This window comes from Stegodyphus dumicola, chromosome 1 (assembly GCF_044657685.1).
Source record: "Stegodyphus dumicola isolate Sdum_Otavi_A_Nest chromosome 1, ASM4465768v1".
In the NCBI taxonomy this organism is placed as follows: Eukaryota; Metazoa; Arthropoda; class Arachnida; order Araneae; family Eresidae; genus Stegodyphus; species Stegodyphus dumicola.
In genome coordinates this window covers 225,681,957-225,701,963 of record NC_140768.1, presented here as the reverse complement: position 1 = coordinate 225,701,963, position 20,007 = coordinate 225,681,957, and the positions used below count along the sequence as shown (strand labels likewise).

The 20,007-nt window shown below is 32.9% G+C and overlaps 1 protein-coding gene across 2 annotated transcripts in view; it reads right to left on the bottom strand.

Annotated features, from left to right (window-relative positions):
- SMSr (Sphingomyelin synthase related) overlaps window positions 1-20,007 on the bottom strand; it is a 67,367-nt gene that overhangs the window by 45,375 nt on the left and 1,985 nt on the right. For both annotated transcript variants that reach the window (XM_035374988.2, XM_035374989.2), the window contains exon 2: window positions 13,671-13,856. In XM_035374988.2, coding sequence (XP_035230879.1) covers window positions 13,671-13,850 — 180 coding nt within the window. In that variant the 5' untranslated portion in view covers window positions 13,851-13,856. The remainder of the gene's footprint in view (window positions 1-13,670; window positions 13,857-20,007) is intronic.

The window sequence follows — 20,007 nt, the reverse complement described above, 5'->3', positions numbered from 1 at the left end:
AAACATTTCAAACCTCAGTATTGCCACCGTTAGTGCAGCTGCTTCAGTTACCTGACACTGATGCCAGCATTATAGTTCTATTTTTTATCATCATGTACATCTGACATGTCCTTCATGAGAGTTTAGAAACTCAATGGAAAGTTGTACGATGATCCACTGTCTGAGCAATATAAATTTCCTGAAATAATGCGAGATTTTGTTGGAGTTTGGCCCTGTAAACATTTAGTTTTTAAGTCTAATCTTTCGATTTATGCAGACACAGTACCCTCATATGGCTACAGACTCCATTTCAAATATTTATGTCAAACTCCATTTCAGATTTATTTTCTGTACACATGCTGTGTAAACGTTAGGATGACAATAAAATACAAAAGTATTTATTTTAAACTTTCTTCCAACTTATTTTACTTATATCTGTATTTGTGAAATTAATTAATTATGGTAATCACAGGTATGCTTTCTTTCTGTGCCACCAGTTTTGATTTACCTTGTACTTCAAAAACAGCTCAGAATTCAACAGCCATAGCTGAAGAGTTTAACCAGTAAATAGCTGGAATATGAGCTCGATAAAATGTGTATATAGCCCACCATAAACTGCTAGATTTATTAGCCATAGGTTATCTATATTTAGAATAATCAGGATAATTTGAGATATAGAATCATGAAATTTCACTGATGTGCAGTGTACTGATTACTTAAGAATTTCTCTATCTCACTTTGCCTATCCCAAGACAATTTCTTGCAGAAAAAATGATGGTGAGCCGACAAGTGATCAAGTTGAAGTGATAAAAAAATGGAAAGAGTTCTTTAGAGATCTCTGTGGAACTGATCTTCCAGGGAAGGAGGATGATCTAAATATCGACCTGAGTGTTGTTAAAAATGATCTAACTCTGGAACCTGATGCACCATCTTTATGTGAAGTGAGGAAGGTTATTGAGAATCTAAATAACAACAGGACTGCAGGACCAGAGAGTATTAAAGCAGCACTAAATTAATATTGGCATACCTTAATTGATTGATGCTGTTCATCAGGTTAATGTTTGCACTATGTAGCGGATACCCATTAAATAGGAAGAGGGTTCCATATGTCCCATTTTTAAGAAAGGAGACAGACTGGAATGTAACAACTATTGAGGTATCACCCTCTTAAATATTGCATTTAAAATCTTCTCCCATATTTTATATAATAGGTTGTTACCATATGCATCTACAATTATAGGTAGCTACCAATATGGATTTCAAGCTGGAAAATCTATTGTTCATCAAATGCATTCTATTAGACAAATTTTGGAAGAAAAAAAAAACTGAACATAATGTTGGCATCTACAATTATAGGTAGCTACCAATATGGATTTCAAGCTAGAAAATCTATTGTTCATCAAATTCATTCTATTAGACAAATTTTGGAAGAAAAAAAAAAAAAAAACTGAACATAATGTTGATACCTTTCATCTTTTTTTCTAGATTTTAAAGCATCTTATGATAGCATATACTGTGAAAAATGTTTGAAAAAATGCTGGAATTTGGATTTCCTAAGAAATTGATTGATCTATCTGACTTTAAAGAGAGTAAACTGCAGAGTTAAAATCATGTCTGATCAGAGGCATTCTATACTGAAAGGGGGTTGAGACGAGGTGATGCGCTTGCATATATGTTTTTTAATATCACCTTTAAAAAGGCTATTAGAAATACCAGAATTATAACTAGAGGCACCTTATTTCAGAGATTTATACAGTTGCTAGCATATATTAATGACATCGACATTATTGGCAGAAGTAAACAGGGAGTTGTGGAGTCAGCAGCCAGAGACACTGAATTAACCATTAAAGAGTGTATAAATATATATATATATATATGTCAGTAACTAGTAAAGTACATAATCCCCTCCTACTGCAAATAAGTTCTCATACTTTTGAGAGCATTTCTCAGTTTACGTATCTCGGTACTATCACCTTTAATGATAAAATATTAAACTTGAAATTGATAATACATTATTTAGAGCTAATAGATATTATTATTGTTGAAATAATTTGTTAGTGTCTAAATTATTAATCTTCAAGACAAAAATATATCTTTACAGAACTCTTATTAGACCTGTCATATTGTATCATAGTGAATGCTGGCTATTAACAAAAACAGATAAAGAAAGACTTCTAATCTTTAAAAGAAAAATACTGCAAAAAATACATGGCCCAGTTAGAGAAAATAATAGATGGAAAATTTTATTTTAACATGAAATACATAGAAGATACGAACCACTTAATACTGCCTGAGTCACTAAATCTTATCGTGTCAGGCGGCTTGGATATATTTTTAGATATGACAACTTGAATCCTGTTAAAAAAATGACTTCTGCAAGTGTAGAGGGTATCAGGAAAGGAGAAAAATCTCGCACAAGATGGATAGACTGTGTGGAGGCAGATCTCAAGATTTTAAAAATCAATCTTTGGTGGACCATAACAACTAATTGGACCCACTGAAGGAAGCTTATTTAGATGGCCTTGGCCTGTGATACACTGTAGTGAAATTGAAGAAGAATCCACTCAAATAAAAAAAAATTTACATAATTGTAGACCGACACATATGCTTCCAATTTCAGTTTACTTCCACTAAAACCAAATGGCAATAATTATTATATAAACTCTTTGTTTATAAAGTAAATCGGAAGAAAAATATTGGGTCACACATTTTTATAAATAAAAATGATGCTTTACAGAAGCAAATTTTTTGAAGTACATAAGCATTATTTTGTTCTATGACTTTCTGTCATCTCTCTGGCACCTGGAAAACTTTTTTTTTTTTTTTTTTTTTTTTTTTAAAGTTGATAGGGCTTTCTTTGTAAAGAAGTTATCAAGATGCTGCTTGATATTCTTCAAAAAGGTAAACTCCAGATCGTTCAGAGAATTCTGAAGGGACATGAAGAGATGAAAATCTGACAGGGCAAGGTCTAGTGATTATGAAAGGTGACAAAACATATTAACTCTACTGAGAAAGTTTTTGTCTGAGATTCACTGAAATGGTAGGCAGAGATAAGAGTGCCTTGAAAATTGGTCATTTCTGAGCACTTTGCTTCAATTTTCGTTTTTAAAATTGCCATCTGGAAACAGTATTTTTCCAAATTTATTCTCTAATTTGATGGCAACAAATCTTAGTTTGCAGTTCCTTTATAATTCCATCATACACAAAGCATTAGATTTTTTAGATAACTCATTCTCAGGTATTAAAGGAGATTCTTTTGGTTCACCCATGATCTTTTTCTTTGTAACATCATTGTACAGTATTCATTTCTTATCTTCAATAATGAGGCGTTTAAAAATCCCCCAGAAAAGAATCACATGTGAAAACTCAAAAAGCATATCCTGCTCTGTTAAAGTACAAGGTACCCATACATCATAATAGCTTACATATCAAATCTTCTTCAAATGATCATGTACTGAACTTTTTGGAATATTTAGATTGTCTGAGAGTTCCTGAACTATATAATATGGGTTTTCAACAACAGCTCTTTTTAATATGTCATTTACGATGAATAGTCATACAGAATGGATATAATCTTCAAAGCTGACATTTTCACACTTACACGTCTCAAATGCCCACCAGCGTCCAAATAGGAAAAGCCACTGAACACTGGTAGTTCAGTCCATGCTACGAGTCCCAACAAATAGGTTGGCTGCATGAGTGTTGTAGGAGACGCTTTCTTCAGACAGATGATTACGTAACGGCTGGGCAAAGTCGACAGAAGGAGCGCCGCTTTTGATTGGACATTTATTATTATTATTTTTTTTTTTTCTTTAACTGCGAATTAAGCGGGGGAATTCCCTTTTCACTCAGTTATATGTATGCAGTTGTTAGAGTAATTTAACGTTTTCCACTTGTATGAGATATCCATATTAAAATCTTTTATATTAATAATCCTTGTTGTGATTACTTAATTTGTAACCTGCACGTTGTAGCCCTGAGAGTTGCAACAGGTGTTTTCATAGCTTTCCGCTTGTGTAATGTGGATGTGAGCTAGTTTTCCTTAAAAAGTTCTCCATGAGGAATCCTTTCCTCTCTGCCTAGTGAAGGAGTACATATTAATTAAAAAAAATTCAAACTGTATAATCAGAAACAGCACTTTGTCCATATGTAGCACAAGTCTGACTAACAAGCAGACAAATCCATCAACAGGGTTTGTACACATTTCTGCACATGAAAATTAAGTATTTTTAAGGACCATTAATGAAAAGAATTAAGGACCTATGAGCAAATAGCAAATTAATAAATTCAATTAAAAATATTATCTCTGCCTGAACTTCACTTTTGTAATACCATCCAAAAAAATAAAATAAATCTGTAATTAGGATGCATTATTATTAAACATCACTTAATTAACATAATTTTTAATAAGTTTGAGAATAAAATATACTTTATGCAATTTATCAAATAGCATTAAATATTATACACTTATAATAGTTCAGCTTATTTGAGACAAGATAAGTGACATTTTATTTACGTTTTACTAATAGTTAGTTTCATACTGATTTTTTTTTTACGTCTCATTTTGTCACATACTTGCTCAATCTAGAGGTTTAGTAAATAGCAGGTAGATTTTATGTCAAGCGGCATAGGTTAAAATGAGAAGTAAAATCATAATCAGAATGATTTATAACAAGAGACTGGCTGTTGTCACCGCAGCTCCTTGCCTAGAGAAAGAGACCTGATGATCAGAACAAAACTGAAAGGCCTGATGTGAGCACGGTTGGTAAGTTTTGAAAGTTAGTTGGGCTCTGTCTGATGCAGTTAGTGTCGTAGCTTCGTGTAGAGTTCCAAGGGTTGTAACTAGCATTGCCACATCTTGACTGTCAAAATCCGGGAGAGGAAAAAGTTTCCAGGAGAAGAAAAAAGGTTTCTTTGGCAGTTGCAACTGAAGAAAAATCATCCTGAATCTCATTTAAAAGTATTTCTTGAGCTGCAGGAGCAAGCACACTCTTGCAAATACTTGTACATTTCGTTCTACCACAAGAAATCATTTTGCCAAAGAAGAATCTAGAAATAGAGTGCTATACAATTTGTTTGTGCAATCCTGGTTATTATGGTGCTTAATCCCATGATAAACTGAAGTAATTTCACTTGATGATATAGTGTCCTTTTCTTTTGAAGATTTCTTTACGAAAAAGTTTGAAACCGATTGCGAAGAATCCCTATTCAATATTAACGATTGGTGTTTCTTGCTTTGGTAATGTACAGTTAGGTTAGAGTTATAACTCTAACATCCTCATACTTAATATTAACCGTTTTCTGACATAATTTACATTCTCTGTTAAAGTTGTCTCTCTTCATAAGCCAATCAAATTAAGTTAACCACTTGTCTTGAAACAACGTCGAATATTTTGTCTTTTTTTGTGGCACTTGTTCACTTGCAGAATCAGAATCGTTTTTTTTTCACTAGACATTATTATGAAAGCATTTAAATAAATTCAAAATACACACCTTTTCATGGATAGCTAGCTAATTGCAGACTAAATTAAAGAATGGATTGAAAATGAGAGGGTGAGGGGGACGAGGGTGCATGACCACAACACGCTGGCATGAAACCACGACTCATTCGTAAGGCACTTACTCACCACTCACCATAGATCGCTGCTGCAAAGAATATGTATTGACAATAGATGTTCTTTGGCTACTGTGCGCAGTCGTGTCATTTTCGATACTCTCAACCAATTCGACTGTGCGCATTGTATCATTATTTTCGAGAAACCTGATATTCCGGGAGAGTAATATTTATTTTAAATTCCTTCTCTGAGCCGGGAGATTTTAATTTTCAGGGCCCAATTCTGGGAGAATACTGGAATTCCGGGAGAGGTGAGAACCTTACTTGTAACTCAGTTAACATATTTTAAGGTTCTAATAAGCCACTTAAGCACCAGAAGTGATACTAAATTGCTTTGTATTATTTTAGGTCTCACTAAATACAAAGAATAAGTTTTACATGAATTTTTACATTTTTGTGTTTTATCTTGTACCAGTTATAAATAATTGATGGTTGGTTGGTTGGTTGACTTTTAATGGCACAAAACTTTGAAGGTTATTATGCGCCAGACGAATGGTTAATAAAATCCAAAATGCACAAACACATTGTATCAGATGAATTGTTGAAATGAACCTTTAATGCTGATGAAAGCATGGAGAAATGCTCTAGCAACAGGTAGAGCAAGATAAAAGGGAAAAAAACTTCAAATCATATGGTTAAAAGAGATGTCTTTTAAAAATCTTTGGAGGGTGATGTGGGGGTTTCTTCCAATCAGATCTGCTAACATTCATCGAGTTAAAATGATATTCACGTTTCTGACTAAAAGCAGAACAGGTTACTATAAATAATTGAATTAGGTAGTTAAATAACCTTAGTCATTATGGATTTACTTGACGACTATTAAATTTTACTTATTTTTTAATAATATTTATTAAAAAGCCCTATTAAAAACACAATCTAATAAAATTTCACAGTTTAAAATACATGCTATTTATGTCACTGATTCTTAGACAATATTAGGATAATCATACATAAAACATAAATGTTTTGTAGCAACAACACTCAACAAAATATTTATGCGTCTTTTTAATCCGAAGCGTGCCCAGACATTTTGGCTAATTTATATTGATTTCTTTCTCTTTAAGCATCTTTTCTAAGAATTAAAAAAGTCTTTCAATATGCAAAACAATGTTCTCACTAGTTTCTGTGTGCTGTATCTCCCAACTTGTCAACCTCTCCACAATGTACCTATGAGGGTTTACAGGTCAGGTCAGGTCTTAGCATTAATCTACAAGTGTCGTATTACCTAAAGTACATGACTTGTTCTTATTTGAATAATCCAATTAAGGCATTAGTAATGTGGGAATTTAAATCTTGAAGAAGATGTATGTTATTGGGAATTCAGGTCTTGAGTTGCGTTAATTCAAGATGTTATTACAGGATGCAGAGGAACTGGAACACCTGATCCCTAACCGTGATGTTGATTGGTTAGAGCGAGAAAAGCTTAAGTTATCATAATTTGCGATATTTTAAATTAAATAGATGACTATATACATATCTAAAGCATAGAACTGCTTACTAACATTCTCAGTGAACGTAGAAAATGTTCATAATGATGATGCAGATAATTTATAAATATGAAAAAATAAAAACTTGAATATGTAGGTGTGGCCGCTGAGCGACCAATACGAATGCAGTAAAATAAAGTAAATTCTTGATTAAATAAGGCTTATACTTCAGTAAAAAGTTCAAAGTTCATAGGATTTGAAGTATAACCTGATCTTGGCTAAATACAAAATAAAACAATAAATAAAGATGAATATATACAGATGTCACCATTGAACATTATGATGAATTGTTCTTTATCTTTTATATAATTGTTCAATGATACAGTCATAGTTGCCTATATTTTGAATAAGATTTGAAGGATGGTTTTGAATTTTTCTGTAGAATTTGTATACCGTCTTTAGAATTTCTTCGTCGATAGTATTGATTTTTATGTCTCTGTGCAGGACTTCATTTCTAGCAAACCAGGGGGCACCCAGCATGGTTCTGATAATTTTGTTTTGTATAATTTGCAGTTGTTTTCTGTTAGTATGGGCAGCTGCCCCCCAGACAGGCAATCCGTAGAGCATGACCGGTCTTATAAGTTGTAGATATATTATTCTTTTGGTATTAATGCTAAGTTTAGAATGACTATTGATAATTGAGTAAACACTCATGAATGCTTGCATTGTTTTATTTTTTGTAGCTTGGAGATGATCTTTAAAATTTAGTTTGTAGTCAAGGTAGATTCCAAGGTATTTTACAGTGTTGTCTCTATTAACATGTTGATTATTGATATACAGTTGTTTACAGACCGGTCTTCTTGTGGTACGTCTGAATATAATATTGTTGCTTTTCTGAGGATTGATTTTGATTTTCCATTTTTGTAACCAGTCTTGGATGTTATCAACAGCATTTTGAAGCTTGTGCTGAGCATGTGCAGGATTGATTGATATTGAAAAAATTGCTGTATCATCAGCATATTGTGCTAACTCTGTGCCTGGATAGCTAGAGAAATCATTCATGAAAATTATATATAAATACGGGGCCAAATTTCCTCCTTGAGGGACACCAGCCTTAATTCTTCTTTTGGTGGAGTAATGTTCATAAATTCGCATTTGAAAATATCTGTTTTGGAGGTAGCTGTAAATGATGTTATTTAAGGCTGCAGGAAAAATGTAAGTAATAAATTTTACTTAATCTGGTAAAAGTTAAATAGTCCAACCCTCTCCCGACAGACGTGAAGCAAATTATCGCTATGTCTGAAAGTAACTACAAAGTTAGACAAAGCTGTAAATAAGCCTCTTAATTTAAAAAGCATTTAAAGGCATGTTCTTATGCTAACCAAATCAATTGCAGTTTGTGGTGATGTAATTAAACAAGAACAGTCAAATTCAAACAAAAAAGGTGGACTAGTGGTCAAAGACTATACAATTTAATTTTAACTTAAGTTGGCTGGCTCAGTTACTCTATCGTGATAACTAATTCAAATGCCGGCAGCGATAATGCAGGCAAAAAGTTACAAATTATCAGAGCTGGCAGGAACTAATGCAGTGAGCAAGCGGAGATTACATTCTGTCTTACACACCAAAAACCTCACTTTTAAAACTATCTAAGTGATTTGCATTCTGGGGAGGAAATAGAAATGATAACTGGGTAATTTACATAATAATAACTGTATATATATTTAAAGAATAATTTTGTTTCTCTGTATGTATTTGGCTTCTTCAACATGCTTCCATCATTTCATTTTAGAATTTTTGGATTTAATTAAAAATTTCTGTTATTCTAAAAAAAAAAAAAAAAAAAAAAAAAAAAAAAAAAAAAAAAGCTAAATACATTTAGAATGTATATAAAAAGCTGCTATTTATTTTATTTTATTTCTTTAGCAATATGAACATTCAGAAGAAATATGAAATATATATGGTAAGGGCTGGTTACAGAGCTGGTGTGGCAGAATGTTTAGAATTTAGTGACACACAGAGCAACACAACCTAGAAATGGCAAAACTTTTAGAATTTAGAGCAGGCACTGAAAGCAGAATTTAAAAGGGCACTAGTGAGCAAAATTTAGGATCTACAGATATAAATTTAATATTCCATGTGATTTTACCAGGTTGGAAAATGCCTAGCGTCAGACCTGTGTATTAAGACACATTAGATGAATCTTTTAAATTGCCACTTTCCAATTTCTTTATTAATCAAAAATTTCCTTTCTATAATGCCTGTCCATGTGATACAATAAGAAGGATTTTTAATATTTCCCGTGATTGTGTCTAGTGAAAAGTAGAGAAAATAAAGGAAAGATGAGCATGTTTAAAAAAAAAAAAAGACTCTAGTTTCAGAAGTAAAACATTCAAATATTATGTTTTCATTGTTCTTCCAGATGTTCTCCAAAAAGTAAGAAATTCATTGCAAATTTTTTGTAAAATACATCCATTATGTGTTAATACCATACAGACATTTGTCATTTTGTCACATTTTTCTTGAATCTTCTAGAATCGTGGGTCTATAAATCTTGCCTTAAAATCCTTCTAAACTTTCCAAGTTGCATCCTTCTTCAAGTTGTAATGTCCCAAAGAAAAATTACCCCTACCAATTTTGTAACAGCAAACAGCCAAAAATATTGTGAAAAAAAAAAAAAAAATTACAGTGCAGTGGGGGCACACAAGTTCCCCCCAAAAGACCAAGAAAATGTTTGCAAATCTTGTTACCAAAGAAGATTATGGCGACTGTGTTTTGGGATAGGCAAGGTGTGCTTCTGATTGATTTTCTTGAACGAGGTGCCATATAAACTCTGAGTGGTACTGTCAAACTTTGCGCAACCTTAGGAGAGCAGTTCAAGACAAGCACCGAGGAAAGTTGACGTCAAAATTTTGTTTTTGCACGATAATGCCCGACCTCACATGGCAAACTGCACTCAAGAACTCCTTAATTCATTCAAATGGGAGATTTTTCCTCATCTGCCCTATAGTCGCGATCTTGCACCTAGTGATTTTGACTTGTTTCCAAGAATGAAGAACTGGCTAGCAACACAGCGCTTTGACGACGACAAGGAGCTGCGGATGCACGTCACTGAGTGGCTGAGATTGCAGGCAGCAGAATTCTATGACGAAGGAATTTCAAAGCTTGTCCACCGCTATGATAAGTACCTCCATTTATTTGGTGACTATGTAGAAAAGTAGAATTTTAGTCGCTCTTTCTGATGCATATAATAATTTTGTTTTCTTGTACTTAGTTTCTTTTTAATTCCAAAACGTTCCTTACTTTCTGAATATTCCTCGTATAATACTGGAGAACCTATCCTAATTGTAGCTGAAGGTCAACTGGCAGTAAGTTGTTCTCTTCACCACTAATATGGTATTCAATTAAATAGTTCGGTTATATACAAATAGTTCTGTTACAGTACTTAGATTTAATATAAGGGCAATTTTATTCAAACAGAGGAAAAAAAAAAAAAAAAAAAAAAAAAAAAAAAACATTATCCAGTTTAATCAGCTTAATTTATGGAAGTGACTCAGTCACAGTCATTCATGGGCATCTATCTAACAGAGATTGTGTGTTTCAAAGACAATGTATCTGGTGGATTTGATTTTACAGCTTGGCAGAAATTTTTTTCAATTTATAAAGGATCTGAAAACTGCTGTTGGTGACCTAATGTTTTGTCTAACGAGTACATACAAAAGCTTACACAATTACACAAAGATTATTTTTTAAATCTACTGCTTTTGTTTTCAACATAATAAATCAGTCTTCCATTTTCTGCATGCTATATAAAGAAATTTAAATGAAAAAGATGAATTTATATAACTTTTTTGAAGTTACATGACTGTTGGTATACTTACACAGAACAGCAACAAGATGTTACTTTCCATTCTCATCATTTTCAACTACTATCAAAGTAATTTTACAGTTCATAGGTAATACCTACATGACTGTACTAAACACAAATGACATTGTATACATGTTTTATTAAAAACAGTTATAAAACAGTTGAGCTAAGTAGGTGAAAGATCCCAAATCATATTTGCTCATTTTTTATAAAATTATTGCTGATTGAAACTAAAACTAAATTTTGCTCTTAGAACAGACACATATATTTCTTTTTTCTTCTTCTTTTTAGGATAATATAGTGCAGCAGACCACACAGACATTAGAATATCATGTGTGCAGTCCCTGCAAGTCACTGTTTCCAAGCTTTTATAATGTGCCAGACGACATGGTCAGATATCGCAGACACAACAATACATTCCAGTTGGCAGTGCAAGAGACATAAGCATTCTGCACTATGTTTGTCATCAAAGGGCTCTCAATTTCAGAAGGGCTGATGAACCAATGATCTTGTTTTCTTGTCTGCCAATTGTTTCCATTGGAACAACACACCAGAATGAATTTGAACTCTTGACTAGAGAGACGCTCGTTAGCAAGTTCCTCACGTCACGAGGACTATATTTCACTTCTTCAATAACTGTTCTATGCTACCCATGAATTATATATATTTGTAAAGAGCTTCTCATAATTGTAATAAATATGTTTGCGAGTTCAAAATGAAGTAAGTATTCTGCAACCTCACAAATGTATTCATCATTATTATGGTGTCAGAAGCGCTACCTGCTACCCATACCCTCAATGGCAATAAAAATAAATTGTTATGATGTAATAATCCAAATAGAAAATGAGTAAAAGTAAACACAGCTTTAGCAACATAGATTGCTCAAGAATATTCAAGAAAATATTTTAAAATTATTATAGCTTTTACTTCAAGTAATTTCTTATTACATACAATCATCTGAATAATTCTAATGATAGTGATATCATAAATGCAGCATCAAAAACTCTGAAACAAAGAGCCGTTAAGAAATAATATCCTAGTTAAAACAGAAAGTGCACATTTTAACTGCTATATGGATTTTTTTTCATTTAGTAAGTTCCCTAGCCCATACACTCAGCTCTAGCATTTTTACGGTGATATGTATGGTTTTGGCTCCACATAAATAAAACATGTTAAGAATTCAAAGCAAAACATAATTTTATTTAATATCTCTTAAAAGAACACCTTAAATGGTGTTCTTAAAAAATTACTTCCTTCTCTGGCTGCCAATGTTATTTATGATTGAAGCAGGACATGTTTACAGGCAATTAATTTTCTGTACAAGTAATCAAAAGTCCTTTCTAATAACTGACAAATCCCTCCCTTATAATAATTTATAAAAACTAATCAGTTATAAGTTAAAATATCTTGTTAATCTAAAAAAGTAAATCTTTCAGTCCTTAATACAGGGCCAATTTAGATAATTAGAAGTTTCAGGTATAATATTCTAACAGAAACTTCTAAAAACACCAATTTTTCTTATTTCATGGAAAATCACAGATGATCTGGAATCCCTAAAATTTGAAAACTTTGGCTCAAATCCTGTAAGCTAGGTGTCTTCAATCCGTGACCCGCGGGCCTGCTGAAGGTATTTTGGTGGCCCCACATTTGAATTTGAAGAAATTTTGATTTCAAGAAAAATTGCCTTGTCAGCATTTTGCCGTAACATTTTTTTTCTCTTATTCTTGATATTTAAAACATTTTATTGGCATGCCTGACATTTGAGATAACATTTTCTGAAAATGACGAATTTTTCAAAAATTTTACTTTTTCTTATGTAATATTGTTCCAACTCCAATTAGAATTTATAGATTTACAGTGTGCTCTGCAGTAAAATGCAAGTTTCTTGAAAATCCTACATTAATTGATTTTTATTCGAAATATGTGACCGAAGACAAGTATTCAGGAATTCATAAACATGCACTCTTCATGCCTTCTATCTTTGGCAGTACCTAGATATATGAACAGCTTTTTTTGTAAAATGAAAATCCTAAAATCAAAACCAAGAATATGGCTGACAGACAAATATTTGGAGGAAACTTTACGAATTGCAACAATACAGATTTAACCGGATATTGAAGCTTTAATTCAGCAAAGACAATGTCAAATTTCACATTAAAACTAAAGTAACTACCATCTACTGCCAGTAATGTAAGTTTTTTTCTTTTTTTAATTGCAAATGCATTTTGTAACATCGTTCTGTATAATCATCTTTATACTTTTTTTTATTGATTTAAAACAATTTAATTCGATTTCCAGTTGACTTTTTGGAACCAATGATGTGTGTATATATATACATACAAATCTGTAACACTATCTCTTGGCTGAGAATCAATTGTAGTCTTGCAAAACAAACCTCCCTTTTTTATATAAATAATTTGACTACACTATTTTTTTTTTTTGACAGACATGGGGTCGTGGATCTTTGTGAATTTATTGATGTGGCACTCGGGCGAGAAAGGTTGAAGACCCCTACTGTAGGCCTAGATGATACTCTAATCCTGACTACTAGGTAAATAGCTTTCAATTCCTGCAACAAGGACCAAATAAGATAATCTGATCAAAACTTTTGTAGAGACCTTCAACATTCATTTTTCTTTCCTTTTTTAGGGAAGAGGATTATAAGGAATCGCAGGATGATTTGGGATCTCTAAAATGTGTAGCCTTAGGCTCAAATCTTATAGGCTAGATGGTATTTAAAACTTGCCTGCTATGCAAAATAACTACAAAAACAAATACTTACAGATATTGACAGTGGAGGTGACTTCAAATCATTCTCTGACAAAGTCAACAGAGCTTTACCATCAATACGATGATTATAACAGAGAAGTTGAATGTACTGTCCAAAACCATTTTCTTTTAGCCAAATTTTAACATCATCTATAGTCCACAAACACACTTGGTCTAACTGCAGGGTTCCCATACCACACTTTAAAAAATAATATATAATAAGAATACACATTAAAAGTTAATAAGATATCAACTATAAGTAATTGCAAAAGGCACAGAAAATCAATCTATGCTATCCCTATAAGTAATTGCAAAAGGTAAAGAAAATCAATCTATGCCATCCCAAAAGGAAAAACCTGTAAAATCCTTTTAAAAAATTAAATATTATAAAAAATCATAATACAGTGCTTGAAACTGAGAAGTTGAATGTATTTAGTCATGCTTTAATATTATCTATAGTCCACAAACAGTGATATAAATAATAACCATACTATCACTTACAATACTGAAAAACTGGATATTGACTGTAACATGATTATCTTTTTATATTTAATTAAAAGAATTTGGAATTCTTTGTCAACCAAAAAAATAACCTAAAAATTCTATCTAGATGATAAAAATTAAAAATCCTGCAGAAAATAAAAAAGTTTTTTGTATGAAGCCAATAACATGCTTTAAAAACTTTGATGTACACCAAAGAGCTATTACATTATGGCCACCCTCATGTAGTGACACCTCGGCTAGGTTGCAGGCTAAAAGATGGGGACATTTTCCAGAATACATTCCTTCAACTCAGAATAAAAGAAAACCTAAAAGGTGCCTTGTGTGTTATAAGAATAAAATTAGAAGTGAGACTTCCTGGCAGTGTAAACAATGCAGGATTCCTTTGCACTTACCAAAGTGTTTTGAAAAGTACCACACGCTTGAAGACTATTAACCATATACCTTATTAAAGTTTTAAAGTTTTGCTCTGATTTTTTTCTTAAATTTACCGTTTTTAATGTTATTTAACAATATGTAAAAATGAATATTAATTAAAAATATGTAAGAATTATAAAATGAAACAAGTTTTTTTTAAATAAAAATTAAATGGTTACTTCATGCACACTTTTTTATTATTAAATCGTACTGGAAGGGGCTAAAAGTGGTGTATGGTTGATGAAACAACAAAAGGCCGGCTAGTAGTGTGTCGTCGATGGCACACTGATTCCAGAGGACAGTGGAGATTGCTACGCATTGTTCTCCATGACTGATGAGCTATAACAGCCAAAATCACCACCAACTACAACACTGGTGACCCAGACAGTGTTTCTCAACACACTGTGCAGAGTATATTGCTGTTCATGGACCTATGCAGCCGGAGGCCGAAGCATATCCCTGCACTGATGGCACATCACCAGCTGTGTCTGCAATGGACCAAGAAACATTGGAATTAGACATTAGAAGAATGGAAGAAAGTTGCATGGTCCAATGAATCATGTTTTCTGGTCCATCACATCCATGGGCATGTGTTAATACACCAATTTCCAAACAAAACCCTGGCTCCCGGATGCACAGTTGGAAGGGAAAAAAAAACAGGTGGCAGGGGTATTATAATGTGGGCAATGTTTTCATGGAGCACCATTAGGACCCATAATCCCCATAGAACAATTCCTGAATCTGTGTGCTATGTGAACGTTGTTGCAGACCCATTCATGACAACAGTATTTCTGGTGTGGGATGGTGTTTACCAACAGGGTAATGCAGCATGTCATAAGGGTTGAATTGTCACGGAGTAGTTCAAAGAACATTCTGCTGACTTTCAAGTAATGTCTTGGCCTCCAAATTTACCCAACATTTATCCAATAGAGCACTTGTAGCTGCCAAATTTGTGCTGCCACACTACCCCCTCGCAATGTGTGGGAATTGCAGGACCAGATGATGAATACTTAATACCAGATACCTCAGACTACCTATCAGCACCTTGTAGAGTCAATGCCATTCCGGGTGCTGCATTTTTGAGGGCTAAAGATGGTCCTACATATTATTGACAGGGTGGTCATAATATGGTGTATATATTGTACAGTCAAAAGTCGTTAATCCGGACTCATCGGGACTTCAGCGATTCCGGATTATCGATTTTTCCGGATTATAGATCATCAGTTTAAATCTGGTAAGATGGCATGCAGAAATTATAAAATTAAAAATATGAAACCATAATTTATGAAATAAAGAACAATTATGATCTAAAGGGTATCAAAATTTATAAAAAAAAAAGCTTAATATTTATTTGTTTACTTTATTAAACATTTCTTTCAATGTAAGTTGTTTAAGTTGCTTCGTTTTATGTGAGAATAATTTCTTCAGTTACAAAGTTCCGCTCTTCAAGTCCTATAACTGCTGTGTCGAGAATACCGACTAATTTTTCAATAGAAATTTTTTTGTTTTTAATAACCTCTATGTCACTTTCTTCACTATTGGAAGCAAAATATAATGACGAGGAATTTGATTTAAATCATATCAAAGACGGAGTACATCGAGTATGAAATACTACATTTAGTAAGGAATTATAAGCTAAATAAAATAAAAACATCTGCCCTGAAGATAAGGATAGTGCTGACAGATTAACTTCCAATCCATTGTGCAACGCGGCGTCTCCCCCCCCTCTGCACCGCAGAGTAGCGTGAAATTGATAAACAGATTTCGGAATGGTTAGAGAAACGAAGGATATACATTTATCCATTTTTTGCAGCAATTCCACTTTTTGTTTAATGGACTTCGAAACATACTTTCGCTTTGTAGATCCTTTACATATCAGTAAATATATATCGGAAATTCTATTTGACATAATCGAAAGTTCAAGCTTACTTTTATAAAATCACTCTAACAGACTGCAAAAAATAATAAGCCGGATCCAATTCGAAGATTAAGGAACAACGCAATCTGCAACATTAACTGAATTAGATAATTTTAGCTTAGCTTATACCGTTCGTTATACATTAAATGCGCATGCATAAACGTATTATGCGCATACGCATATTCGCAGCCCTAAAGGTCTTACGAGCATGCGTCAACGCGACGCATGCGCAGAAAGTTTGTAGCTTTAAGGTCCGGATTATAGATCATTCCGGATTATGGGTGTCGGATTAACGACTTTGGACTGTACACTTATAAACATTTAAATTTACATGAAGACTCAGAAACTTTCAATATTTTACATACTTTACACTTAAAGTGACTTTTAATAATGAACCTATTTAGATTACTTTATTTAAAATTTTTGATTACTTGAGCTAAAATTTTCAGCTAATAACTTGAGAAACAAGTAAAATTTTTTAATTCACATAAAATAAAAAACAGACTTTGTCACATACCTTAAGCTAGTGGTCTCAAAATCTAATTGCATGTGGGCCAAATGCACAGTCTGCAATTTTTGCAAAAGCAGCTGACAGGCTGCAATTTTTTTTTCCTTTCTTTCTTTTCTTTTTTAAACCACAATGAAAAGATTTTTTAATGCTCATTTACTAAATATTTACCAAACATAAAAAGCAATAATATGATTCAAAGTAAAAAAATTCTAATTTATTCTATTTCTGAAATCTTATGGCTAGTTCAAGAAATTTATGATGGTTACACTTCGTATTTCAAATGTAGTGAACAGAATCACACAGAAATTTATTTCAAATAATTCTAATATATTGAGTAAACCATTAAATAACTTACTTTTAACTTGAATTAAAAATGAACAAATTATTAAAATTTTCCATGTAGTACAAAACTTGAAAATAAAAAATAACAATTTATTCCCTTTCTTTCTAATATAAAATTTTTCACTGAAGGATATAAAAGAGGTATACATATTTGTATGTAATAAATAACTAGAAACCCAAAAGAAACAAATCATGTGCCCTTACAGGAATTTTGAGAAAAATGAATTTTTAGTTTGTGTAACTTCAATGATAAAGAAATTATTATAAAATCAAACAAGGAATTCGAAATAAACTTTTAAGCTTTATTTAAGGATTATATATATTATATATATATACAGTGGAACCTGGAGATACAAGTTTTAATTCGTTCTAGCATTGAGCTCATATAGTGAATTTCTCATATCTAGAAACAAACTTCCCCATTGAAAATAATGGAAATCCAGTTAACTTGTTCTGCAACCCCCAAAATATCAACATAAAAATCAATTTTTCTGATAAATAACACTGGTAAGTAATATAACTATAGTTTACTTTATGATAGCTTCCGACACCAAATCACCTTTTAACTGCTTCTCGTTAATGCATACTAACAATAGCTTCTCAACATCTAGGAGTTTCAAAACAGTGCTTGGAAGTAACAATTAATTCTTTTGGCAACATCAAGTTTCTTAATTTCTTAATTCTTCTTCAGAATAAAGCAGATTGTTGATATCGAACGGCCGTAAGTCTTCGCCAATTCCATCACTCTCACACCACACTTGTAGAGACATTAAGATTTTTTGGAAGCCAGAGAGATGAAAAATTAGCAACCACCTTCACCGGGAATCGAACCACAGACCTCTGGAATACCGACCCAGCATGCAGAACCACTACACCACGAAGGACGCTAGGAAAGTGGGAGAAATACCTTATATACTTCCCTTTTTTAAAGGGCAACTAGGGTTTTAGGGGACCTAGTCGCCAAATCTTGGGTGTGGAGAATCATCCACAACCCTTTTAGTTCGGGTGCCACTGTACAGACATTAGGTTGATTGGAAGCAGGAAAGATGAAAAATATGCAACCGCGTTCGCCGGGAATCGAACCACGGACCTCTGGAATACCGGCCCAGCGTGCAGAACCCCTACACCATGAAGGACGCTAGGAAAGTGGGAGAAATACCTTATATGCTTATGTTTATCTATGATTTTTTCCTTAATTTCAACGGCCATTGATTCCTTAGTTTTCTTTTACAGCACTATCTGAGGCAACAATTTTCTTGGAAAGCATAGTAAAATAATAATTTTCAAGTTAAATGTAAAAAACAACTCACAAGCGCACAAACATGTAGATCAAAGAACACTGAGTGATCTGAAGAGGGGATTCCTTGATTTGGGCTGGATCGGGAATTAGGGCCACGCATATCAACAGTCTGGCTCATCACTCGTTACTTAAGTCAATGCTCATATTTAGAGACAATTTTTTCACTCATATTTTCCTCGTATCTCAAATTTTTCGTATATAGAGGTGCTCGTATCTCAAGATTTCAGTGTATTTGTTACATAAATGCATATAATACATTTGTTTAGTAAAAAATTTTTTTAAAAAGAATAGACAAAACTTGAAAATTTGTTTTTCTCCTACTTTAATGTATATATCTAGAATGAAATTTCTAAGTAAAAGTAATTATGAGTAATTTAAAAAGCTGAAAACTTGAACTAAAGCTGTTAAGTAATAAATCAATAATTTATTATTAGAAAAGGTTTTTATGCCATCTCCAAGGAAAAGAAATTTTATTAGAGCTATGAATTATTAGATAAAATTTTAGTAAGAATGTAAACATTTTAAGTAGCAGCTTAAGTCAGTATTTAAAGTTAGATTTCTATTACAGTAAAGATAATTTAAAATCTGTGTAGGGACATTAGGTATTCTTTTTGGATGCAGGGAAGATGAAAAATGAGCAATCGCCTTCGCCGGGAATCGAACCACGGACCTTATGGAATACTTTGGCCCAGTGCAGAGTCGTAGCTAGGGTTTTCAGCGCCCAGGTACAACTGAAGATTTCGCACCCCCTACTGCTTGCCAAGGATTAAAAACATTTAATTCTAAAATGTCGTAACATCAGTTTGGCGCCCCTTGGACTCTGTGCCCGGAGACAGATGCCCTCTCTAGCTATGCTCCTGGCCCAGTGTGCAGAACCACTACACCACAAAGACACGCTAGGAAGGCAAGAGAAATACCTTATACAGTCAAAAGTCGCTAATCTGGACACCCATAATCCGGAATGATCTATAATACGAACCTCAAAGCTACAAACTTTCTGCACATGTGTCAACGCATAATGTGTTCACGCATGCGCGTAATACTTTTACGCATGCACGTTTAATGTATAATGGACAGTATAAGCTAAGCTAAAATTAATTTATTAGAATAACCAGACAATTCATATTAAATATAAAACTAAAGCTACATGAGCAAAACACAAACAAGCACATGAAAAACTAGGATTAAGTCTCCATTTCTCTTATATGAAAGTTTTACAGCCTTTATCTAGAAGATAATAGCAATATATGATTCCACGAAAATACTCTAATTTAATTAGTTTATAAAACAATCAATGAATATAAATTATCACAATCCAGTGCTTTAATTTTCCCAGTGCCTTAAGCATTTGTAACTGCACT